Genomic DNA, 27,902 nt, shown 5'->3' on the forward strand with positions numbered 1-27,902 from the left:
CCGCCATGGTACGCCAATCGCTCTACATAGTGGAGCTCCGAAACTAGCGGAAAACTCTGTGTCATGGGTACAGTGACAGTTTTGTTACATTATTTCATTTAAATGTAACAAAACAAATCAAATGATACAAAATCAATTCATTTATTCATTATAGTTAAATTTCCATTTTATAAAAAATACATATCATTAAATAATTTCTACAATGGAACCCTGTGAGGGTGTTGTAACTAATAGAGTGGCGGATTTATTCTTTTTTCGCTCAAAAAGTCATTTAGGTATTTTATAGTAAACTTTATACAGCATAACATTGTTTTAACGATGTCAAAAACTAACAATATTTTCTTTTTCTTTAATGTGTTGTGGTATTTTATCTTTCTTCATCATTACTAATAATTCAAAACTTTAGCTTCAGATAAGCTAATATCAAAAGACGCTTTATAGTGAATCCGCTAACACTGCCGCACTACCTTTACCGGATAGCTCGGTTTTTAGAGCCTCATTCGTAGACTGAATGCGCGCGCAGGTATGCCGTCACTGCAGCACCCCATCAAAATGATTACAAATCAATTTTTTTTCTTTGGATTTCCCGTTATAGTCTGCACGTCAAGGAGTATCTATTTATAGGTAGAGTTCTTGCGACAGCGTAATTATATAATTGGAAAATAAGCCCTATACCGAACAATGTGGTTTATTAAAAATGTCAAAGTTCGTTTATTATTAGTTTAAACGTTTTTGTACTCTTTCCCGCTCCAACGGCTAAGCTGATTTGAATTTTATTTAGTATACAAATAGCTGATCAGGATAATTTTTACTGTGGTCGGTTTGTCGGTCTGAGAGTTTCAATGTCAGACTAAGGTTAGCTTAGTAGTATTTTGGAAGTTTTGTTAATTCAGATAGGATGACTATTAAGACTAATAAAAGTTATTTTTAAGTCAGATTGAGGACCTTCAAGGACCCTGTCACAAAATCCCTTCTTCGTAATCGCTGTTAGCGGTCGTTTAAAACTGTAAACTACCTCCCTGTCAAATTTCATCAATGTACGTTAAGCGATTTTCGATATTTTGTAATAGGTGTCCTTTCGCTTTTATTATATATTAGCGGACGCCCGCGACTTCGTGCGCGTGGAATTCAGTTTTACACGAATCTCGCTGGAACCATGGATTTTTTCGGAATGAAAAGTAGCTTTTATGTTAAAAAGAGTAAAATCTAATTGAATTAAAATTTCAGTCAAATCACTGCCGTAGCCGCAGCGTAAAGGAGGAACAAACACACTTACACACACAAATTTTCGCCTTTATAATATTAGTTTGATAAAGGGATGTAATCTGCTTCTGCACGACCACTGCAGGGTTAAAAACCTTATGATTTCTTAGGAGTTTGCTGAATTACTCTTTTTATTACCAGGCGAAGATTCGAATTTTAGTGCAAAATAACAGTACATCCTAATAAACTAAGTTGGTCTTCAAGATAAATTCTTCCCATGCCCAAAGCTGCTTTGTATTTGTGAGTCGTGTATGAACTTATAACCGCCGGCGTTGGAGTCACCACCTGAAACAACCAATTAATAAATGCAATAACCCTTCGTGTTTATGGTTATAATTTTAAATAACGACCACTGCTGTTAGTCATAGTAATTGGAACCGACGGCTTAACGAGCTCTTCGAAGCTACTATCCAACTTCAAGCTGAGAAAATTTACTGATAATAATAAAAATAGAACCGATTTCAAAAACATAAATATTAAAAGTCTGTGTCAATTTTCATAAAACGGCTTAAATACTCATGATAATGGGACCTTACAAAAAAAACCAACTAACTGAAAATCGGTTCACCGTTCGAGGGAAAATTTACAGAGATATACTTACACACAAAAAAGTACATGTATACTAATATTACAAAGCTGAAGAGTTTGTTTGTTTCTTTGCTTGAACGCGCTAATCTGGTCTGATTCAAAAAAATCTTTCAGTTTTAGATAGCCGATTTATCGAGCAAGGCTACATATTATCCCCGTATTCATACGGGAACGGGAACCATTCGGGTTAAACCGCGCGGCGTCAGCTACTACAAATATAAAATAACACCACTCGATTTTGCAATGGGGTTAAAAAGCCGTGACTCACCAGGACCTTCCGCGGCTAAATGCGCGTTACCGATGATGATGTCCTCTGGAGCGCCATCACGGGTGTCCGTTCTGAAGTTGGATGACTGAACCTGTTTAAATTCAAAATTATTATATTTTTTCAACCCCTCACTGTTTCAATCTTAGAATCCTTCGCTTGCTCGCCGTACAAGACAATTATGCTGCCTTGCACAATAGCTCAGTCATATAAGCTTAAATTAGGTAAGTATCTCTAAGTTTGAGATACCCAGCTGTAAGTCTCGAAATATTTGTATATTGACACCTTGAATGTTGTCTCAAAACCTACATATGGTAGGATGTACGCAACTATTAAATTTCAAGGTCAAAGGTCACAAAAATCGGTTTTTACGCTTTTTATGTAAGTATCTCATTTCCTATGGGTTTTGTGCTATTTGTATTTATTATCAATGTTGTAGAATACAAAATTTTCTACAAATTTTGTCTTAATAATTGTTTTATACGGTGAACCGTTTTCGATATAAAGGGCGGAGAGCCGCGCGGGTCACAGCATCACTTCAGGTCAACCAACTTACTATAATGACTGGGCTATAACAAATAAGTATTCACCAGTGAATGGTTCCTAGGCAAAGAATTTTAATTTAGTTTACAGTCTCAAGCAAACAGAATGTCTATATTATATAATCGTGCTTGCTTTTTCATCTCAATGCTACGAGGAAACCGAAGTAGAAAAATTTACTTCTTTTTCATGACCATTCAATCAAATTTGATGCGTAAGAAAAACTGTTCATCACCGATGTACTAGTAGAAAAAATAAGACATATACAATCCCTACCTCGTATCATTAATTAATTGTGTTTGAAGAAGACACGAGAGATGGCGCTACTAACCGCCACATTTTTTTGAGTTTCTCTTACATGTATGTTATTTTATTTTTGGAACGAGTTTTATTATTTTTTTAATTACTTTATTATTTTAATTTTCTCACGAATCCTACCTGGCCGTCATTTCTCATCAAGTCTGGCGCTACTATCCCGCCGGGATATCTGTTGTAGATGCCGTTCAAATTGTAGTGCAAATTCATATCGGGACCGATGTTAGCTTTGAGGAGCTGTTCCCAAATACCACCTGAAAACAGAGTATACACAAATGTTTGTAATATTAAAAAAAAATACTAGCGGACCCGGTCAAGGTTCCCTACCTCTGCCCAAAACCTACCACATTACAACTACCGTACACTACCCCTCCCTACCTTTTTCTCTTCGTAAGAACCATATTCGTATTTCAGGGAATATACTAATAAAAGAATTAGCGAAATCGGTAATACAGTGCCCGAAATTTGCGCTCAGTAACACATTCAGAGATTCATTTTTATATTATTCGATTCGTCGGAGAATAAGCGGGATTTTCACAGTTCGAAGAGCCTTGTAGGATCATACCAAATTTGGCTGGGCAGGGTGAACAACACGAGCGGATAGGGGGAGTGTTAACTAGTTGTAAAAGAGGACCTACTCCCGTGTCATGCTAAGATATTTGTTTCTTCTTAATTTTGAATTTTAACACTTACCCTTGTCAATAGAAACGATTGGTCTGTTGGATTGCCACGGGTACTCTCCATGTGCTTGGAAGTAAATGGCGTATGTTGACAACTGGAAATAATTAAAAAACTTTATTAACTAAACAAAAAAACATTATAAATCCTTCAATATTCCTTCCAATCTGAGAGAGATAGACCGATAATCAACAACAACAAAACATTTGGATCAAGCGTAATAGGTAAGACTTTTATTTATTTACTAGCGAACGCCCGCGACTTCATCCACGTGGAATTCAATGTAAATTTTCAAACCCTATTTCACCACTTTATGGGTTGAATTAAAAAAATTTAGAATTACATTATATTTCTTTTTTTTTTCATAATTTATGAACATATTTTTAAAACTGTAACTCTAAAAATGAAGGACTTTCCATACAAACTTTCAACCTCTATTTCACCCCCTTTGAATTTTTTCCACCCAAAAAGATTTTTCAATGCTGCTGGAATTAAGATTTTAAATATCGGTTTTTTTTGAACATTACAGATTAAATTACAGATGTATTCTAATACTACTTTTATAAATAATGTTTTAAGTGTTTTGTACGAGAAGCTTTGAAAGCAAAAATTATTTTTCTTTCATTAAGATTTAAAAAGGCCCGATTTAAATAAATGTATCCAATCGTAGTAAATAATTAATATATTATATTAATTTATATTTTTAATTAATAAATAATAAAAAAAAAATCACTAAAAAGAACAAAACATTGGGTTACCTGAGTATAGTAAAGCGCCAGCCAGTACTTTCCGCCGTGACCAACGAAAGCGGTCTCGTTGACGTCGAGCATCGCTGGCAGAGGCTGGTGCAAGACCTCTGGGGAGATGCGCAGGTTGCAGCCATACCTGACCAACGGAACTGATGATGTGACGTCTAAGAGTAGATATAGCAGGGGAGCCGGCAGATGAACATAAGGGAGTATATTGTGGATGTCCACAATGTTGAGTACCTCTACCATTTATAAGCTCTTGTTGGTGTTGAATAGAAGCAGGCGTTACCTTGCGGAAGTTCATAATGAATATTATATAATATTTTTTTGTTTTTGCTATTATCCGCGAAAAGTCAACGAACCCAAGCGACAACGTCACCCAGGTCCGACGTAATACTCTCTACGTACGTTTCACCCCTAAACCGGAGCATCCTCAGGAGATGTTGACTCTACAACGTGCAATTGCAATTGCGTTTCATCCCTGTTTCGGGGTGAAAAGTACGTAGAGAGTATTTCGTCGGACCTGGGTGACGATGTCGCGTGGATTCGTCGGAAAACTCCTACTAGGCACACAGTTTTAAATAAACGAATTTTGAATTTGAATTTGGAATTTCCCTCCCCAGAAAAAAAGTAGTTCTAGTTGTACCAGTCAGGACACGCCTTCAGTATATCGTAGGGCGCCCGGTAGTACTCCGCGCGGCGAATTATCGGGTTCCGTATGTTGAAACGCTCGTTGGGGTCGGTGAGGTTGACGCGCTTGATCTTGACATCTCTTCTCTCGCAGATGTAGTCATAGTGGAACTTCGGTATCGACTCCCCTCGAGAGCAGTACGTGGCTGAAAAACAACACTAAGTATTTTCCAGATTCATCATTATAAACCAATTTAACAGCCTACTGCAGGGCCAGGCTCTTTATAGAAGACTAGCGGACGCCCGCGACTTCGTCCGCGTGGAATTTAGTTTTTCACGAATCCCGCGGGAACCATGGATTTTTCTGGAATGAAAAGTAGCCTATATGTTAATCCAGAGTAAAATCTATTTCCATTCCAAATTTCAGCCAAATCGCTTCAGTAGCCGCAGCGTAAAGGAGGAATAAACATACTTACACACTTACACACAAACTTTCGTCTTTATTAACCGACTTCAAAAAAAAAGGAGGAGGTTTTAATATTAGTGTGATATGGGGCTTAGAACCACCGCGCTACTCCGAAGCGGGTTGCGGTGATTATGTTAAACTAATTAACGACCGATTCATTATCCGATGTTAATGATAATAACAGGGACAGGCTATACGTGGTCTCCGAGGCACGGCTTATTATTAGGGTAATAATAACAAATGTTACTTGATAATTACATCAAATTAAATATTTAAATAATATTTATCAATTTGTGAGATACAATACTTACTCTTATACGTTCCATCGAAGGTAGCTACAGAAGCGTACTGATCAATACAGTATCGGTAACCCAAGACTGTCGGATATCGAAGATATGGCACCTTGCAGGAGAACCGGCCTTCTTGGTACATTGCACCCTGGAAGTTACGCCATAAACATCATCACCACCACTTATTTTGATTCTGTTAGACAAAATTTCATATTTTCATGTTTTCTAGGTGACCCCTAAATAGGACACAATGGCACACGAAAGTCACCAACCAACACCACTAGACACGATTAATTGTAACATTTTTGCTATGCAGGAAAAAAAGAACTAATCAGAGCACGGCTGGATATGTAACAAATAGCTAAATAGCAAGATTCTAGAGTTCGGATTCTAGTACGAGCTATTAAATGTAGAGATTTTCTTTCATCCAAGAAATATTCGAAAAAATCTCAGATGGACGTGTCTCGGAGAGCACTTTAAGCCTGTAAAGACCAGACCCTCCTGGTCTTTAGTGGACTTTGAAAAAACGCTGATAATACTGACCTTGCAGATGACGCTGCGGCGGCCTGGCGGGCGTGCGACCCCTCCGAAACAGTAGGTACGGGTGCCGTTGATCATGATCTCAGTGGCGCCGCCGTGAGCTATCAAGGTGATGCCGTTGATGCCGGCCAGAGCAAACCGCTGCAAGCCCGCGCGCTTGCGTACCTCCACGTTGTTCTTCATGCTCATCGTGTTTACGATCGCTTGCCACCCATACACGAATTCGTGCATTGGACCTGCATTACCAAATTGTCTTAATGCTCATTGTTTCAAGTTTTTCTGGATGATCGAACAAAATATGAGGAGATCCTCATTCTCCTTCTTCATTTTCAGAGAGAGAAGAAACTCAGCAACGCTGCTGAAGTGGCAAATAGTTTAAAGATTCGATCGGGTCACAAGAAATGGCGACCCCACAAAGCTCAGTGTTAGTCGACCCACCCATTAGGTAGACTGACGACATCGTCACAGGGAGCCGGTGGATGCTGGCGACGCAAGACCGTAGTGTTTGGAAGTGTATCCAATATGTGGGCTATGTTTTTGCCTATTGCCGACAATGGACATGCATTGGTTGATAATAATTATTACGTATCAATTAAAGCCTTAAGAGCCGTCATACCCCAGTGGATATGACCTCTGCCTCCGATTCCGGAGGGTGTGGGTTCGAATCCGGTTCGGGGCAAATATCACGTGTCTCAAACGGTGAAGGAAAAACATCTTGAAGAAACCTGCATACCTGAGAATTTTCTTAACTCTCTAGGTGGGTGAAGTCTGCCAATCCGCTTTAGACCATCGTGGTGAACTATTAGCCTAACTCATATTCTGAGAGGAGATTCGTGCTCAGCAGTGGGCCGAATATAGGTTATTAACTATGATGATGAATGACTCTTTGAGAAAGAGTCGTACCAATGCCGAAACTATCGCCGTCGAGGAAGTTGAACATCTCAGCGAAGGAGTCCGGCATGAGGCCCGCGACCACGGTGGAGGCCTGCACTCCGTCGTCCGGCAGGATGGGCCCGAGCTCGTCGGCCGGTGTTGTGAACTCGTGGGACATGTTGCTGAAGTGCGCGCGCGAACCATCGCTCTGACACAACAAAGCTACTGAATTAATGCTTTTTAACCCCCGACGCAAAAATAGGGCCTTTACAAGTTTGACGTGTCTGTCTGTCTTTGGCACCATAGCTCCAGAACAGATGAAGTTATCATTTTTTTTTATAAAAAGGTAACTTAAGGGTGAGTATTCTTAGACATGTATGATGAAAATCGTATGAGCCGTTTAAAAGTTCTGGGAGTTGAAAGTGGGGAAATATCTGCAAATATACTCGAACGGGTCTCAAATGAAAGCACACACGCAGTTCTGTTTTAAAATTAAAATTAAAAAGTTGTTGTTGCCGCTGTAACCAATAACAGATAAATGAAATATTAAAGAGTGTTCCCTCCTATACAATAAACGTGTATTGTTTTGTGCGTTCTTATAGATACGGAACCTTTTCTTCCAGAGTCCGACTCGCCTTTTTTTTACAACGTTATGTTATAGTCTCTGTGTCTATGCAGACAAGAGACCAGTCAGTGGGCGATGGACGGAGTCTTGCTCATAGTAGGTACCTGGCTGAGCTGAGAAACTTAAGTGGCAATGGGTGGAGCACATAGTACGAAGTGCCGATGAACGTTGGGGTTGAAGGCGCTAGATTTATACCCCGCACGACAAAGCGCAGTCCTAATCGACCTCCTACTTGTTGGGACTGACGACACCAAGCGAGTCGTCGGAAGATTGATAAATACGGCTCATATCAAGGGCTGTGGTGTTTCGAAGACCTGTCGGTAACAAATGTCACTCTCATGCAGTTTTCAATTTTCGAAGCGCTTGCGATTGTAGATTGTTTTTCTATTTAAATGATTTCTACATATTTTGATCTCCTACTGCCACGGGATGTATAAAGGAAAGCATATCAAACTTTTCATACCTTTGCTATCCAAGCAGTAAGCAATACGAATATACCCCGCATGGTGTAAGCGATTTGCACTAATAAGTATACTTTCGAGTAGGTATGTGCAATTACATGCATAGTAAAATAACAAGCAATTAAAAATAATTGGCATCACAGCCAATAAATGCTTTATTGACTTGTTATACGTACTATTTTAGGTATTTTATATTAGCGGACGCCAACGACTTCGTCCCTGAAAAGTGGGAAAAAACTTTAATTGTACATACTTCACATTTTTTTTTTAATAAATGGTGGGGATAAAGGGTGAGATGTTTTTTTAGGCGATACATGCCCTCGCAGATTTTTTGTAGATCTAAGAAGAGAAATTATTTACCTTGTTTGCTTATATCATAAAGGAATTAAGCAGCGTGCGTTTTCGATGAAAAATCTCAGATGTCTTGACTTTTCCGACACAGTAATTGTCATAATTCAAAAAGTTCAATTGTGTTATTTAGCAACTTCGTTCGCGTCTTTTTTACTTCGTGGATCATTCCGGGAAAAAAGTAGCTTATGTTCTGCTCTAAGGCGCACTTTATCTCTTTATCAAATTTCGTTCAAATCGGTTCAGCGGGTTAGCCGCGAAAAGGTGATAGACAGACAGACAGACTTACTTTAGCATTTATAATATTAAGTATAGATCTTATAAGCACTTCAGAGGAAGCAGTGAAAGACACTTCCATTTTATTTGTATGCATTAAATTGTAGTAGCAATAAGAGCAAGCTCTGCAGTCAAGGTCACACTGATCGTGGTCGGCTTCAACAATTGCAGAACCCGATGCATTTCTACTAGGATCACATAAATGAGTACGAGGTGCGAGTGCATCCAATGATAGGGAGATGGCTAGACAGGGAGTAATGGGTGAAACAAATGGGAGGGGATGGCTGTTTGCAGGAGGTGGGCGCTACTACAAATGCACTGTAAAGTAAACAGATACATAGTTTTATCTCATTCCCACCTTTAAATGAACAATTCCTGTATTTAGTTATAATATATATTCTGAATCTCGAAAACAGTTCCAACGCAGTACGCAGGGGGTTTCGGGGGCAATTTTAATTATATAGATTTTTTTTTTAGAATACGTACAAAAAATGGTACATATAGGAACATTCGGTCTTCCAGTTACGAGTACGTGCGTATTATAGATGACATCAACCTCTGCAGCCGAGGTCACACTGCACGGTTAGCTGTAACAATTGCAGCATCCGGTGCATTTCTACTAGGAGCACATAAATCAGAAAGAGGTAAACGTGCATCCTGTGATCGGGGGGTGGCTAGACAGGGAGTGGTGGGTGACACAGGTGGAAAGTAGGTGTTTGTAGGAGGTGGGCGCTTTTACTAATGAAACTGAACGTTTACGTACACAGGTGCGCCACGTACGTATCGGACGCATCGCATCAAACGGATTGTACAATACTTTGTATAGAAAGTCATACAAGTGCGTCCACTAATCCGCATCGTGTGGATCGTATCAACTGTTTTTTTTAACGTAACAGTAAAAATCTGTTTGATGCGATGCGTCCGATACGTACGATGCGGATATGTGGACGCCTATGTCTGAAAACTCGATTTCCGAAAAACAGGGTGTGATCAATATCTTCACTACTTAATTTACTAAGATCGTATTGTGTTCTCTACTGATCATATTGCCACAAAATACGATTACACAAAAATTGTTCGAATTACACCCAGTATGTAGCCGAGCAGGTTTAATCACTATATTTGAAGTATTTATATAAGTACCAAACTGAGATTAAATTTTAAATTGTCATCCGCTGCTTACTGGTGCATATCACACAGTAGGTAAATGACATTTTGTCAATTGATTTGATGTTTATTTCAATAGGTTGATAAAAAGAACCGAAGACAAAAGAAATGAAGAAAAAGACCAAAATAGTGAATAGGCCAGCTGTTATTTGCTAAAAACAAAAGTAAGGAATAAAAAGTTGTAGTAGTATACGGAAGGTTGAATTTGGATTTTTAGCAATGTCTTTAGTTGTATGAAGTTTATATCCAAATGCCTTACCTACTTACTCACTTGGTTACCTTACATGATGACAAACTTTCAGGTTTTATTAAAATGAGGAGATGGTTTTACAGCACAGCACAAAGTGCAGAGTGTGTAAAATATTCATATATAGTATATGTAGGTTCCGTGAGGGTGCATCATCTAAATATATAACAATGAATCCATATATCCCTCGGTCACGCCATCACGCGTGAACGGCTGGACCGATTTCATGTATTTTTTATTGCCAGTAGAAGGTTTTTATGACAGAAAAAAATTTAAAAATTGCGCGGCAAATTGGAAAAAGGGGTAAGGGTAGGGGTAGGGTAGGGGTAGTTGAAAGTTTACATCGAGTTTCACGCGGACGAAGTCGCTGGCGTGCGCTAGTTGATGTATAAATGGGATGCAATTAGTTTTCATCTCTCTCACACTTATGGTCATAAATTCGTATGTGTGCAGTTATGAAAGTAATTCACTTAAAAACTATATTGGTGGCGTTGCAGGTAGTCAGTCATTGATTTCTAGGCAGGCGTGTTTACCAGGATATCATAGGACAGACAGAGATGGTACCTATAATTTGCGACCTAGTTTTTTTGCAGACTGCAGGCGCTGAAGTTTGTGTGAGTGCATAATATGAGGACCGATTTACACCATTTAACTTGAATTGCTCAAAGATTAATAGTCGTTAACAATTTGTCGTAATTCATCATTTGTACCTGAGAAATTCCATTCACTTGCGTACTCACCTGTACCGCTGAGAAATGACGGCATAGTGCTCAGAGATATTTTCTGATATAGTAACAGCCTTCTAAGCATTATTCACGTTAGTTAATTTCACAGGTAATTTTTGTTCAAGGGCTTGTAGTCTATAAGAAGCAATTTGCTTCTCCGTTTCTTATTCGTATGGCTAGAGTATGGAACTCTCTTCCGAAGTCAGTATTTCCTAATTCTTACAACCTGGGCATCTTTAAGATGAGAGTGAATAGGCATCTTCTAGGCAAATGTGTTCCACCTTAGGCTACATCTACACTTACTGGTACCATCAGGTGAGATCGTGGTCAAGCGCGAGCTTAATCCTAATTAAAAAACAAATTTGTAAGCAAGTTTCCTTGGAAGAGGTAAAAGTTTATTCTACCCATACCTCTGACAGTATCAAAGACGCAAACGATAGGCGAAAATTGTGCGTCCTGTAAAAACCCTACCCCTACAAAAAAAAAGTACTGGCTCTAAAGTACTTCCCTGCCAATTTTCAGCTAAATCGGTTCAGCCGTTCTTGAGTTATAAGTGGAGTAACTAACACGACTTTCTTTTATATATATATATAGATTTGTAGGTACCCACAATTTATTATTTGTATTTATTATTTGTATATCAATCAAATTATTTGTATAATACGAAATATATTTGTATTTAGCAAAATATTTTACATAACTTTTTTATATAACTTCCCAATGAGATTAGACAAAATACTTATAAATGTGAATTGTTTTATTTTATTTCTCTTCTCTCTAGATATCTGATGAATTAAGATATTTTATAATTCTGATTTTTAGCAAGAAGTCAGTTTTGGGTAAAAATAATACATTAGTACAAAAAGTATTTTATTTTATTATAGAAAATACAAAATCAGAACTTTTGAAATAAAAAATATAATAATCTAAGTATAATAATAAAAAAATAATATCTTTATACAATATATGTATAAGCTGTACTCGATTAAATAAAAAACTGTTTAATGAAGAATAGTTAAAACATTTTTGGACCATTGGAAAAATAATTAACTTAAAAAAGTTGTTTAAACTGCTTACTAAATGACATAGATATCAGGATTACGAAATTTTTAGAAAAATTTAATTCGTAAGTATCCATAATATATTTTCAACATCTTTTGAGAATACTCTGAAGCCAGAATTATCAAAGAGATGAAAGTATATTGGATGGTTGATGTGGTAACTCGAGGTCTTTAAATTCCTGAATTTAAATTACGACGTTCTATCATCCAAAATTTTCGTGAACACTTGCAAATAAAATTTATTATTATATTTATTAATTACTTTCATTAAAAAGTATGCAAAGCTAGGTTTTAAATCTAGAAATTTCTATTACAACATTAAAAACCAAAATTTAGTTTGATTTTGTAAATTTTCTTTTAGAAAAGCCAAAAAAAGTGCAATAACAAAAGAAAGAGTCGAAGTTACTGTATGAAGTAAACTTGTCAAATTAATAAACATTTACAGCAGTATTAAAGAATATATTATATAATTATAATACAATGTCGGCTTCTAATTTGCCATTATGAATATACTCTTCAACTTTTCTCCACGGCAGAAACACGTTGACACCGTCAGGTAGAACTGACGACTGAACGTTTGTCCTCTCGCAGTCAACGTTGCAAGCGAAGTCGCAGGTCTGTGTCTTAGTGTTGAACTTTAGACCTTCGGTGCAGGAAACAAGAATTTTCCTGTAGTTTTCGCAGCGCCAGAACTTGTCACAATCTGTTTCGTGCCTCCAGTGCGGTACGTGGCAGTCCGTGGCACATCTGTCGGTTATTACTTCACCGCCTCCTCCTCCTTCACCTCCACCGCCTCCACCGCCACCTCCACCTCCTTCACCTCCACCGCCTCCACCGCCGCCTCCTCCTCCTTCGCCTCCACCGCCTCCACCTCCGCCTCCACCACCACCACCTCCTTCACCTCCTCCACCGCCTCCACCACCTCCTCCACCTCCTTCACCGCCACCGCCATTGCCACCTCCACCTCCATTGCCACCACCACCACCGTCACCACCTCCGCCTCCATCGCCACCTCCTCCACCTTCACCTCCTCCACCGCCTCCACCACCTCCTCCACCATCACCTCCACCACCGCCTCCGCCACCACCACCACCGTCTCCACCTCCGCCTCCATCACCACCTCCTCCACCACCACCTCCACCACCGCCACCGCCTCCACCACCACCGTCTCCACCACCACCGCCTCCACCACCTCCTCCACCTCCTCCACCACCGCCACCGTCACCACCTCCGCCTCCATCGCCACCACCGCCACCGTCACCACCTCCGCCTCCATTGCCACCACCACCACCATCACCACCTGCGCCTCCATCGCCTCCTCCTCCACCACCACCTCCACCACCGCCTCCACCTCCTCCACCACCGTCTCCACCACCACCGCCTCCACCACCTCCTCCACCACCGCCACCGTCACCACCTCCGCCTCCATTGCCACCACCACCACCGTCACCACCTCCGCCTCCATCACCACCTCCTCCACCACCACCTCCACCACCACCTCCACCACCGCCTCCGCCTCCACCACCACCGCCTCCACCTCCTCCATCACCACCTCCATCTCCATTGCCTCCACCGCCTCCACCATTTCCGTCTTCACAACCGGCGGCCCAAGGCCAATCGCATACCTTTAAAAACATTAGAAAAATTAAAATCTTTTATTGTTTTACTGCGAATTACATATCAAAGCGCATGTATTCATTTCCTGTATGTCACTTTATTTTCAATCAAATTAACAAGTAACATATATAAATAATTTGAACATTTATATTGTATTACTGGATTTAAAAATTTGCACGCCTAATTTGTGGCAAAACATGTTTGGCCCATTAATAATTGTGAATTGTATTCATTGTATCTGTTATAACCCATGTTTTATTATTATTATTATTATTATTATGTTAAACGACTTTTTTATCACATGGTTAAACACACATTGAACACACTTTCTGAAATTAATTTGCACCTTTGCTTGTTTTCCCTATGATGACATTTTGATACGCTTATCATTTTTGCACAAATAGCGAAGCCCTTTTTTTAGGCAAATACAGCTAGTATTACTAAAGAAAGAAAGATTTTTATTTGGCAAAAAAAAGATATCAAAAATCATAAAAACAATAGAAAAATGTTAATATTGCGGTCAAATTTTATGAGTGCCCCAGCTGTCCGAACTAGTTTGAAAAGTATCTCGGAAAGCTCGAACTTCCCTACTATATAAATTACAATCATAAAAATATTACGCTAAAAATGTATCATAAATTATATTATATAAATAAAAAAAATATAAAGAATGCGCGTAAATGCCCTTGTATGTTCGTGTTTGCATGTTTGTGTTGGTGCGTGTGTATTTGGGATTGTGTGTGTGTGATTGATGATTTTACAGTTGCTTAACAATACACTAATGATGATGATGAGCCTTTTGATATACCTATATATGTAGAAAGTTTAAGAAAGAGAATCAGATTATCTTATAATTTGGAGTATATCTTCTGAACGGCGTCTTCTGTAGACGTTCCTTTTCTGAGTCCAAACTGATTGGGAGCCAAAGGTTTTTGGAAGTACATTATTAATCCTCTATTTAGAGCACTTTCCATAATTTTAGATAAAGCTGGTAGTATATATACAATATACATATAGTAGTGGAGATAGAGAATCTCCACCCTTGTGGATCGAAATTATTTTAACTTTTTTGAAAACCTTAGGGAAGGTACCAGAGGAGAAAGATAGATTGCAAATATGAGTCATTAGAGGAGTTATTATTGATACATTAGTTTTAATTAATCTAACAGGCATACCATCCCAACCAACTGAAACATTATTCTTAGGACTGTTTGTAATATTTTCTATTTCATTTTGATTAACCGGCATTAGTCCAAAGGAGTTTAATGTTATAAGTTTGATGTGTACATGAGGTATGTGAGCTAATTAGAGTAGTCTTTAACTAAAATACAATAAAGTTAAACAAGTTTACAAAAACAGAGTAATTTTGTAAAAAAATAATAAAGTTTTAGCTTGAGCTTGTACAAGGATACTAGTCGTTCTATACTTAATTCATGAAGAAAATAATAATAATAATAATAATTAAACTTTTTTACTTTAACTAAATGTGGTTTCATAATTAAAATATGATTGTAAGCCGCACTTATTTACAACTAGCGTACGCCCGCGACTTCGTCTGCGTGAAAGTCGATACAAACTTTCAACTATTGCATTATATTGTATGCGACCAAGCTATACCTTATACCTATTTGGATCAATCAATAATTATTCGTATGTTAACTTATTCAACATAAAATAATATATATGTATCATAATACAAAACAAAACCTCTAAAATCTTAAATATTAATAGGTAGGTACTAAGTAAGAGGCATGAAATAACAATAATATTTTTGTCAATATTATGACAATACGTAGTGATTATTTCAATATTATAAATTATAGTGACTAGCAAATTGATATAAAGCTATGAAACACGTAGCCTTGAAGCTATGAGATCAGTCCATAAGCTATATTAATTTATTATAAAATATTAATTTACTAACAAAGTAAATTCAAATTTTTGTTTCTGTTACAGATAAATGGTTGTCATTTATTGTCAAAATTATTAAAATTAAATGTTTTTTTTTTTATTATACGTCTTTTATCACACAAAGTTATTTTTTTTAATAAATGTTGAGCACGTTTCTGTCATAAAAACTCATTGCAAAGATTTAAAAAAGGACCGTTCCTTTTTAAACGGAAGATAAAGGTTTTATATTACATTACAGCACATGTGCATTTTACTTTACATAACGGCACATGTGCGTAATGATACATAACATTATAATATTGAAATTGGTGAAATAAGAGATACTTTACGAACAAATGTGTTATAAAACTTTTTACATAATATAACTACATTATTGAAAATAACTCCAAAACTATTGGTCTTGACGATTTAATCAATCATAATAACGATTATAATGCGAAAGGTCTCACTCATCATGAAATCTCGAAACCACTTAACGTACTACGATGAAATTTGGCAGGGAAGTAGTTTGCAGTTTGGAGATGTCCGCTAAGAATGCCTCCCCCTAAGAAAAATTTTACGAGAAGGGCCGAATTATGGAGATCTAAGGGCGGATGAAGTCTTCGACTTCTTTCAATAACTGTGTTAAATAATGCCAATTATATCTATGGTATGCATTTCCAAAAAAATAGTGATTGTTATTAATCTCACCTGTAGAACGCGGTTGAAGTGTAAGCCATGCTGGCATTCCAGTTGATGTTTTTGACCATTGACGCAGCTGTAGAATAGGGAGCAGTTCACGTGTGGCAGCAGCCAGTGGACATCAAAATCTGCGGGACAGCCATTAGGAAGCCATCCTCCATCTCCACCGCCACCTCCACCGCCACCTCCACCGCCACCTCCACCGCCACCTCCACCGCCACCTCCACCGCCACCTTCACCGCCACCTCCACCGCCTCCTCCACCACCGCCGCCATCACCACCTCCACCTCCGTCTCCACCACCGCCCCCACCACCACCTCCACCACCTCCTCCACCACCGCCGCCACCTCCACCACCACCTCCGTCTCCACCACCACCACCTTCACCACCTCCTCCACCCCCTCCGCCTCCTCCGCCACCACCGCCATCACCGCCATCACCACCTCCACCTCCATCTCCACCACCGCCTCCATTGCCACCTCCGCCTCCGTCGCCACCACCGCCTCCGTCTCCACCACCGCCTCCACCACCGCCTCCACCACCACCTCCACCACCTCCTCCACCACCGCCTCCACCTCCACCACCACCTCCGTCTCCACCACCACCACCATCACCACCTCCACCTCCATCTCCACCACCACCTCCATTGCCACCACCGCCTCCACCACCTCCTCCACCACCACCTCCACCACCACCTCCACCACCTCCTCCACCAACACCTCCATCTCCTCCACCGCCTCCATCTCCTCCACCGCCTCCATCTCCTCCACCGCCTCCATCTCCTCCACCGCCTCCATCTCCTCCACCGCCTCCATCTCCTCCACCGCCTCCATTGCCACCACCTCCTCCACCTCCTCCACCTCCTCCACCTCCTCCACCTCCTCCACCTCCTCCACCTCCTCCGCCTCCTTCACCTCCACCACCACCATTTCCGTCTTCACAACCAGCATTCCAGGGCCAATCACAAACCTAAACAACAGTAATAAAAAAATGTAGTACATAGAAGGTTTTTTGAACCGTTTTAAATGAGAAATATCTTTGAAATGTCACTAAAAATTCGTGCAATTTAATTCACTAGCGGTCGCTTAATTGCAAATCATCATCATCAACAGCCTGTATTCGTCCACTGCTGGACATAGGCCTTTCCGAGAGCGCGCCACCACACACGATCCTCCGCCTTCCTCATCCAGCCACTTCCCACTACCTTCTTGATGTCGTCGGACCATCTAGCTGGAGGGCGTCCTACACTGCGTTTGCTAGTACGCGGTCTCCACTCCAGAACACGTCTGCCCCAGCGGCCATCTGTTCTACGACAGATATGGCCCGCCCACTGCCACTTCAGTTTGCTAATTCTTTGGGCTACATCAATTATTTTCGTTCTCCTACGGATTTCCTCGTTCCGGATTTTATCCTTCAGAGAGACTCCTAACATAGCCCTTTCCATAGCAACGACGCAATTTCCCAAATGCTGCTCAACCAAGCTGAATTCTTCTGTCAGCTTCCTCGTCGAAGTTATTCCTACCTAGTTGTATCATTTGACCGAGGTAGTTGTATTCCTGAACTTCGATGCCAGCATTATCGATAATTATGGGCATCGTGATGACGTGCTCATTGAGCATGATTTTAGTTTTATCCATGTTCATCACTAAACCCACTTGTCTGGAGGAATGGCTAAGGTCGGTCAGCATTTTCTCAAGATCTTGCAGCGATTCTGCCAATATTACTATGTCGTCCGCAAAACGCAAGTGTGAAATGTATTCTCCGTTTATGTTGACGCCCCGACTTTTCCAGTCCAAAACCTTGAACACGTCTTCGAGAGCACAAGTAAAGAGTTTCGGGGATATAACATCACCCTGTCTTACTCCTCTTCGGATTGGTATTGGATGTGTTCGACGGTCTTGAACTTGGACAGTCATTGTTGCCGCGTCATACAAACACTTCAACACTTGTATGTAGCGCCAATCGACCTGGCAGCGCTGCAATGAATCGAGAACTGCCCAGGTTTCGATAGAGTCAAAAGCTTTTTCGTAATCCACAAACGCTAAGCAGAGAGAAGCATTGTATTCCTGCGTTTTCTGTATAATCTGTCTTAACGTGTGAATGTGGTCCACGGTGCTGTATCCTTTTCGAAACCCGGCTTGTTCTGGTGGTTGAATATCGTCGAATCTTGTGGAGAGGCGATTGGTAATCACCCTCGAGAACAACTTGTAGATGTGGCTCAGAAGTGATATGGGTCTGTAATTTTTCAGTAAGGTTTTATCTCCTTTTTTGAAAAAGAGTACAGTAACACTCTTGCTCCACTCTTTTGGTATCGTACCAGTTGTAACTACGATATTAAAAAGGCGTGTGAGTTCCTTTACAATAGGAGTTCCTCCTGCTCGCAAAAGCTCTACAGTAATACCGTCGTCACCTGGTGTTTTGTTATTCCGCAGCTGTTCAAGGGCTACGCCAATCTCACTTTCGTCGATATCTGGGAGGTCATCGGTGTAGTGGCGTACTAATCTCGCTCGCTTGTCACTCGCGATTTGGTAAGGCACGGGTTTTGAAGCATGGGCTGAATAGAGCTGCTTATAAAAGTTCTCAATTTCAACTAGCATCTCTGTTTGAGAAGTGATGATTCTGTTGTCTGATGTCCTCCTCAACTTTGTGAGGTGACTCCTACCAAGATTTTTAGCGAATATTTTTGCTTCTTTTATTACGTTCGATCGCCTCTTTAATTTCGCGCGTATTTGAAGAAAGTATATCAAAACGTATTCGCTTCTTAACAAGCTTGTTCAGAGCTTGTTGTGAAGCTCTGAATTGCAAATACTAAATACTAATTTTGATAAAATATAAGTACATTATTGAAAATAACTCCAAAACGATTGGTGTTGAGAATTTAATCAATCATAATATCGATTTAAAGAGCCGTGATAGCCTAGAGGATTCTGGAGGGTGTGGGTTAAAATTCGGTCCGGGGCATGCACCTCCAACTTTTCAGTTGTGTGTATTTTAAAAAAATAAATATCACATGTTTCAAACGGTGAAGGAAAACAGTGTGAGGAAACCTGCAAACCAAAGAATTTTCTTAATTCTCTGCGTGTGTAAAGTCTGCCAATCCGCATTGGGCCAGCGTGGTGGACTATTGGCCTAACTCCTCTCATTCTGAGAGGATACTCGAGCTTAGCAGTGAGCCGAATATGGGTTGATATCGACGAATATCGATTATAATGCGAAAGGTCACTCATCATGAAATCTTGAAAAACTTACTATGATGAAATTTGGCAGGGAAGTAGTTTGCAGTTTGTAGATGTCCGCTAGGTATGCCTCCACCAAAGAAAAACTTTACGAGAAGGGCCGAATTATGGAGGTCTAAGGGCGGATGAAGTCTTCGATTTCTTGCAATAACTGTGTTAACTAATGCCAATTATTTTTATTGTATGTATTTCCAAAAAAATAGTGATTGTTATTACTCTCACCTGTAGAACGCGGTTGAAGTGTAAGCCATGCTGGCATTCCTGTTGATGTTTTTGACCATTGACGCAGCTGTAGAATAGGGAGCAGTTCACGTGTGGCAACAGCCAGTGGACTTCAAAATCTGCGGGACAGCCATTAGGAAGCCATCCTCCACCTCCACCACCACCTCCACCGCCACCGCCACCTCCACCACCACCTCCACCGCCTCCTCCACCGCCACCTCCACCGCCACCTCCACCTCCTCCTCCACCTCCACCATCACCACCTCCACCTCCATCTCCACCACCCCCTCCACCCCCTCCATCTCCTCCACCGCCTCCATTTCCACCACCGCCACCGTCACCATCTCCGCCTCCATTGCCACCACCACCGCCTTCACCACCTCCTCCACCTCCTCCACCGCCGCCTCCGTCTCCACCACCGCCTTCACCACCACCTCCACCACCTCCTCCACCACCTCCACCACCGCCTCCACTTCCACCACCACCGCCTTCATCACCTCCTCCGCCCCCTCCACCTCCATCTCCACCACCGCCTCCATTGCCACCTCCGCCTCCGTCGCCACCACCGCCTCCATTTCCGCCATCCCCACCGTCACCACCACCGCCTCCATCTCCACCTCCGCCTACGTCTCCACCACCGCCTCCACCACCACCTCCACCACCTCCTCCACCACCGCCTCCACCTCCACCACCGCCTCCGTCGCCACCACCGCCTCCGTTTCCACCACCGCCACCGTCACCACCACCGCCTCCGTCTCCGCCACCGCCTCCACCACCACCTCCACCACCGCCTCCATCGCCACCACCGCCTCCGTTTCCACCACCGCCACCGTCACCACCACCGCCTCCATCTCCACCTCCGCCTCCGTCTCCACCACCGCCTCCGTCTCCACCACCACCACCGCCACCTCCGCCGCCTCCTCCACCTCCTCCACCTCCTCCACCTCCACCACCACCATTTCCGTCTTCACAACCAGCATTCCAGGGCCAATCGCAAACCTAAACAACAGTAATAAAAAAATGTAGTACATAGAAGGTTTTTTGAACCGTTTTAAATGAGAAATATCTTTGTAATGTTACTAAAAAATTCGTGCAATTTAATTGACTAGCGGTCGCTTAATTACTAATACTAAATACTGATTTTGATAAAATATAACTACACTAGCGGACGCCCGCGACTTCGTCCGCGTAAAAATTGATGTAAACTTCTCTACCTCTACCTTACCCTGCTCGTAAACCTACCCAACCCTACCCTACCCTACCCCTACCTTACTCCTACCCTACCGCTAACGCTAACCCTACCCTCCCCCCACCTTACCCCTACCCTAACCCTACCCGTAACCTATCCATACCCTACCCTACCCTACCCCTAATCTACACCTACCCTACCCCTAATCTACACCTACCCTACCCCTACCCTAACCCTACCCTACCCCTACCCAACCCTATCCTACTCCTCCCCTACCCTATACGTTCCATATCCTTCCCCTACCTCTACCTTGCCCCTACCCTACACTACCCCTACCTTATCCGTACCCTACCCTACCCTACCCTACCCTTTCCCTAAATTACCCCTACCCTACCTCTATCCTACCCCTTCCCTACCCCTATCCTATCCCTACCCTCAGCAAAATTGGTCCAGCCTTTTGTGCGTGGTGCAATGACCAAAAGACTATAATTTCCCAAGCCACTTCTATGCTAATACTATAAAGAGGTAAAGTTTGTGTGGTTGTCGGGGGTAATCTCTGGATCTACTGGACCGATTTGGAAAATTCTTTTACCAATAGAAAGCTACATTATTTGCGAGTGTCATAGGCTATGTTTGGTCCTCATATTCACACGGGAACGGGAACCACGTAATTGAAACCACAGGGCGTCATATAGCGGCATTTCTGCGACTTTCAGAAATATTGTATTATCTCCGATACTATATAACTAATTAACATACTGTAAAGGGCAAATCTTATCTCTATAATATCCTTGTGATTATTAAATAATTTATTTTGATAAGGATTTAAGTTTAGTTGTGTAAATAATGACGTAAACCTTAATTTAAAATTTAAATAATTTATTAAAGTACTAAAGGTACTATATTTGCTAAAATATAAAAGATAGATATATGGTGTCGCGGACTTTTTTGTAGAACTTTTAAAGGTTCAAAAAGCCTCCATACATTTATTTCAGTTATACGCAATGGTTGAGGCAGCGCATGCGAATAAGTAAGTTTTTCGGTCCGACCTGTAAGAGAAAACCCGCGATAACTCAGTAGTTATATATGATAGAAGTATAAAATATAGCCTATAGCACCCCCCGATAACGTAGCATTCTACTGGTGAAAGAATTTTTAAAATCGGACCAGTAGTTCCGAAGATTACCCCATTTCAAAAAATTGTTACAAACTTACAAACTTTACCTCTTTATAATATTAGTATAGATTATTGAAAATAACTCCAAAACGATTGGTGTTGAGGATTTAATCAATCGTAATATCGATTTAAAGAGCCGTGATAGCCTAGTGGATTCTGGAGAGTGTGGGTTTGAATCCGGTCCGGAGCACGCACGTCCAACTTTTCAGTTGTGTGTATTTAAAAAAATTAAATATCACATGTCTCAAACGGTGAAGGAAAACACCGTTACGAAACCTGCAAACCAGAGAATTTTCTTAATTCTCTGCGTGTGTAAAGTCTGCCAATCCGCATTGGGCCAGCGTGATGGACTATTGGCCTAACCCGAGTGAGCCGAAATGGGTTGATAACGACGAAAATCGATTATAATGCGGAAGGTAATCCTAGAAACTCGAAAACCACTTATCTTACTAGGATGAAATTTGGCAGGGAAGTAGTTTTCAGTTTGTAGATGTTCGCTAGGAATGCTTCCTCCAAAGAAAAAAATTACGAGAAGGGCCGAATTATGGAGGTCTAAGGGCGGAAGAATTCTTCGACTTCTTGCAATAACTGTGTTAACTAATGCCAATTATTTCTATTGTATGCATTTCCAAAAAAATAGTGATTGTTATTACTCTCACCTGTAGAACGCGGTTGAAGTGTAAGCCATGCTGGCATTCCTGTTGATGTTTTTGACCATTGACGCAGCTGTAGAATAGGGAGCAGTTCACGTGTGGCAACAGCCAGTGGACTTCAAAATCTGCGGGACAGCCATTAGGAAGCCATCCTCCATCTCCACCGCCACCTCCACCGCCACCTCCACCGCCACCTCCACCGCCACCTCCACCACCACCTCCACCGCCACCGCCACCTCCACCACCACCACCTCCACCACCTCCTCCACCGCCACCTCCACCGCCACCTCCACCGCCACCTCCACCGCCACCTCCACCGCCACCTCCACCGCCACCTCCACCACCCCCTCCATCTCCTCCACCGCCTCCATTGCCACCACCGCCACCGTCACCACCTCCGCCTCCATTGCCACCACCACCGCCATCACCACCTCCTCCACCTCCTCCACCGCCGCCGCCATCACCACCCCCTCCACCTCCTCCGCCACCACCGCCATCACCACCTCCACCTCCATCTCCACCTCCGCCTCCGTCTCCACCACCGCCTCCGTTTCCACCACCGCCTCCGTTTCCACCTCCGTCTCCGTCGCCACCACCACCTCCGTTTCCACCACCGCCACCGTCACCACCACCGCCTCCATCTCCACCACCGCCTCCACCACCGCCTCCACCACCTCCTCCACCACCGCCTCCACCTCCACCACCACCTCCGTCTCCACCACCGCCTCCATCACCACCTCCGCCACCACCGCCATCGCCGCCATCTCCACCACCGCCTCCATTGCCACCTTCGCCTCCGTCACCACCACCACCTCCGTTTCCACCACCGCCACCGTCACCACCGCCGCCTCCATCTCCACCTCCGCCTCCGTCTCCACCACCGCCTCCACCTCCATCACCACCTCCATCTCCACCACCACCGCCTTCACCACCTCCTCCACCTCCACCTCCGCCGCCGCCATCACCACCTCCTCCGCCTCCTCCGCCACCACCACCATCACCACCTCCACCTCCATCACCGCCTCCATTGCCACCACCGCCTCCATCGCCACCTCCGCCTCCATTTCCACCACCACCACCTCCGCCACCTCCTCCACCTCCTCCGCCTCCTTCACCTCCACCTCCGCCATTTCCGTCTTCACAACCAGCATTCCAGGGCCAATCGCAAACCTAAACAATAATAATTAAAAAATGTAGTACAAAGAAGGTTTTTTGAACCGTTTTGAATGAGAAATATGTTTGAAATGTTGTAGAAATTTCGTGCAATATAGTTAACTAGCGGTCGCTCTCTCTACTCTAAATTCCATTCAAAAGTCGAATTTCCATGCTAAAGCCTAGCGCCAGTCATTAAACCAAAGCGTTTGATGCTTGAGGAAATGATAATATTTGACAGACAATTGGTTTATTAAAAATGTCAAATATCAACCTTAAATATTTGTAAGTTACCTGCTCTTAAGGTAGTCCAATTGTCGTGTATTGCTTATTAATAAACTCTAATAATAATCAACTGCCAAGTCAGCGTTAAGTAAAATAGGGAAAGTCTGTTTTGTAAATTACCTGAAGAATAGGATTGAAGTGAAGGCCGTGATTGCATTGCTGTTCGTGTTTCTGGCCACGGATACAGGTATAGAATCGAGCACAGTCTTCGTGTGGTATTAGCCAGTGGACGTTGAAATCTGCGGGGCAGCCATTGGGAAGCCAACCTCCACCTCCTTCTCCACCACCTCCCCCATCTCCACCTCCTCCGCCTCCTCCACCACCGCCGCCATCACCACCCCCTCCGCCTCCTCCACCACCACCGCCATCACCACCTCCATCTCCACCACCGCCTCCATTGCCACCACCACCACTGCCACCACCTCCGCCTCCATTGCCACCACCGCCACCGTCACCACCTCCACCTCCATCGCCACCACCGCCTCCGTCACCACCTCCACCTCCATTGCCTCCATTACCACCGTCACCGCCTCCACCTCCACCACCGCCTCCGCCTCCACCACCACCACCTCCGCCTCCACCACCGCCGCCTTCTCCACCTCCTCCACCTCCTCCATTGCCGCCGCCATCACCACCCCCTCCGCCTCCTCCACCACCACCGCCATCACCACCTCCACCTCCATCTCCACCACCACCTCCATCGCCACTACCGCCACCATCACCACCTCCGCCTCCATTGCCACCACCGCCACCGTCACCACCTCCGCCTCCATTGCCACCACCGCCACCGTCACCACCTCCACCTCCATCGCCGCCTCCTCCACCACCACCTCCACCACCACCTCCACCACCACCTCCACCACCACCTCCACCACCACCTCCACCACCACCTCCACCACCACCTCCACCACCACCTCCACCACCACCTCCACCACCACCTCCACCACCACCTCCACCACCACCTCCACCACCACCGCCTTCACCACCTCCTCCACCTCCTTCACCACCACCGCCATCACCACCTCCACCTCCATCTCCACCACCGCCTCCATTGCCACCACCGCCACCGTCACCACCTCCGCCTCCATCACCACCTCCTCCACCACCACCACCTCCACCGCCACTACCTTCTCCAGTACAACCAGCACTCCAAGGCCAGTCACACACCTGTAAAAATAGAATCGTTATAAAGTCAACAATTATCATCATCATCATCATCATCATCATCATCATCATCATCATCATCATCATATCAGCCGATGGACGTCCACTGCAGGACATAGGCCTTTTGTAGGGACTTCCAAACATCACGATACTGAGCCGCCTGCATCCAGCGAATCCCTGCGACTCGCTTGATGTCGTCAGTCCACCTGGTGGGGGGTCGGCCAACACTGCGCTTACTAGTGCGGGGTCGCCATTCCAGCACTTTGGGACCCCAACGTCCATCGGCTCTTCGAACTATGTGCCCCGCCCATTGCCACTTCAGCTTCGCAACTCGTTGAGCTATGTCGGTGACTTTGGTTCTTCTGCGGATCTCCTCATTTCTGATTCGATCACGCAGAGATACTCCTAACATAGCTCGTTCCATCGCCCGCTGTGTGACTCTAAGCCTTCTTATGAGGCCCATAGTTAGCGACCAAGTCTCGGAACCATAGGTAGTCGTCGGGGTTGGCAGAGGAATCTCTGCCGGAGATTCTTAACACCCCTTGCCCCGCCGTTACCATAACCGCTGCCAGAGCCAGGAATAGCGGGGCTGCCGGGGACTAGGGGCTGTGTTTTGTTTTTGCCGTCCATACAAAGTTTTGCCCAGTACTGACCACGCTGGGCATGCGGGTTGGTCAGCGCAGTGCTAGATTACTCGCGCCGGTGTCGCTGCTGCCCGACACCGGCCTGAGGCATTTCGTAATCTAGCCTGTGGGAATGGATATACCGCCATTCGTCGGTCTCAACCAACAATTATAATAATATAAAATTCATATATTTTTATACTCTGCCCAAGGCGTGGTAAAGAATTAGTCAATCAATCCCTGTTAAAGAATTAGTCAAGGGTACACAGTCCAAAACCAAAAAATACCTTAGCCTCCACCAAAATGTCTAACTTATGGACACACTCAAAAATACTGTTCTTGGGAATCTAGATGTGTAAAATGCACCGAGAAGGTCCTAAGTAAAGACTGAACCCCAAAGAAACACAAATGTGTTCTGTGCGGTGAACCCAGTGAACTATAGAGGATGTATGGTTGCGAAAGACCTACAAAACCTCGAGAAAAATAATGTCAAGAACAGTTCTGTTGCATCTAATAAACAGCAGCATACTACTGACAAAAACCGGCCAAGTGCGTGTCGTGCCACGCGCACTGTAGGGTTCCGTAGATTAAGTTAGCACTTTAATCCCTTAATTAATGCACAAAATACCGATAAAGATACCCCACGCATACTAGGATAGATGATAAATAAAAAAAATTATAAAAATGTTTTTACTAAACTAAAAATCGAAAAATAACATCGTATGTGCATGATGGCAAGAGACCTGATGGATTGACGCTGGTTCCCTGGGAAATGGGGCTGGTTCCCTGGAAAATGGGGCGGGCCCTAATGTGGGACGTTGACATGCGTCGACACGTCATTAGCACCGTGTCATATCAGGGAGACAGAATCAAGACCAGGAGTAGGAGGTTCTTGCCATTCCATTCCACGTGGGCATGATTTGTACAGTTATTGGGATAAGTTAGCTTAAGTTCCTTATTATTTCTCAATAGTTCTAAATATTAATAGTGAATAAATTCGAGTACCTGAAGGATGGGGTTGAATTCCAAACCGGCATTGCATTCTTTTTCTACTTTTCGTCCTTCTAAGCAGTAGAAGAAACGGGAGCAGTTTGCATGTGGTATAAGCCAGTGGACGACGAAATTTGCGGGGCAGCCGTTAGGAAGCCAGTCCCCTCCACCTTCAACGTTGCCTCCTTCGTTTCCACTATCGCCGCTTCCGCCATTACTACCGTCTCCTCCGCCGCCTCCATTACCACCTCCGCTTCCATCAGCTCCATCACCCCCAACACCTCCACCACCTCCACCATCACCACCTCCTCCTCCTCCCCCTCCTCCCCCTCCTCCTCCACCCCCACCTCCTCCACCCCCACCTCCTCCACCCCCACCTCCTCCTCCACCGCCACCGCCACCTCCTCCCCCACCGCCACCGCCACCTCCTTCCCCACCGCCACCTCCTCCGCCTCCTTCTCCACCGAAACCATCTCCACCAGCGTTCCCACCTCCTCCACTAACACTACCATTTCCATCGCCACTGCCATTTCCATTATCACCTGTATCACCACTTCCACCTCCTCCACCACCTCCACCACCACCCCCACCACCTCCTCCACCGCCTCCTCCACCACCTCCTCCTCCTCCACCTCCTCCTCCACCTCCTCCTCCTCCGCCACCTCCTCCTCCACCACCTCCTCCTCCATCACCACCACCTCCACCACCCCCTTCGCCACCTCCATTACCATCTCCGCTACCACTTTCATCACCAGCATTGCCGCCACCAGATCCACTTTGACAACCGGCATTCGAGGGCCAGTCACATACCTATGAATAGAAAAAAAAGAATGGAATGTATATAAGCAAAGAGACAAAATTACTTAACATAAAACAACATAAACAACAGAAATTC

General features: G+C 43.5%; 2 protein-coding genes across 2 annotated transcripts; one reads left to right on the plus strand and one right to left on the minus strand.

Moving 5' to 3' along the window:
- Positions 1 to 1,462: 1,462 nt before the first annotated feature.
- LOC112045518 (uncharacterized) lies at positions 1,463 to 13,167 on the minus strand. Its single transcript, XM_052890712.1, has 11 exons — positions 12,869 to 13,167; positions 12,587 to 12,776; positions 7,228 to 7,405; positions 6,328 to 6,560; positions 5,806 to 5,932; positions 5,045 to 5,234; positions 4,408 to 4,534; positions 3,665 to 3,746; positions 3,095 to 3,225; positions 2,120 to 2,210; positions 1,463 to 1,548 (listed from the first exon to the last, which is right to left on the minus strand). The coding sequence occupies exons 1-11, from the start codon at positions 13,165 to 13,167 to the stop codon at positions 1,463 to 1,465; spliced, it is 1,734 nt and encodes a 577-aa protein (XP_052746672.1).
- On the plus strand, positions 13,166 to 27,823 carry LOC128199728 (streptococcal hemagglutinin-like; the record flags this gene model as incomplete). The annotated part of the gene is made up of 6 exons (XM_052890713.1): positions 13,166 to 13,696; positions 16,404 to 17,249; positions 19,853 to 20,737; positions 22,878 to 23,927; positions 24,453 to 25,365; positions 27,087 to 27,823. Coding segments are annotated over 6 exons (4,962 nt in total), but the record flags the coding sequence as incomplete, so codon positions are not given.
- Between the last annotated feature and the right edge of the window lie 79 nt (positions 27,824 to 27,902).

This window comes from Bicyclus anynana, chromosome Z (genome assembly GCF_947172395.1).
Source record: "Bicyclus anynana chromosome Z, ilBicAnyn1.1, whole genome shotgun sequence".
Lineage (NCBI taxonomy): Eukaryota > Metazoa > Arthropoda > Insecta > Lepidoptera > Nymphalidae > Bicyclus > Bicyclus anynana.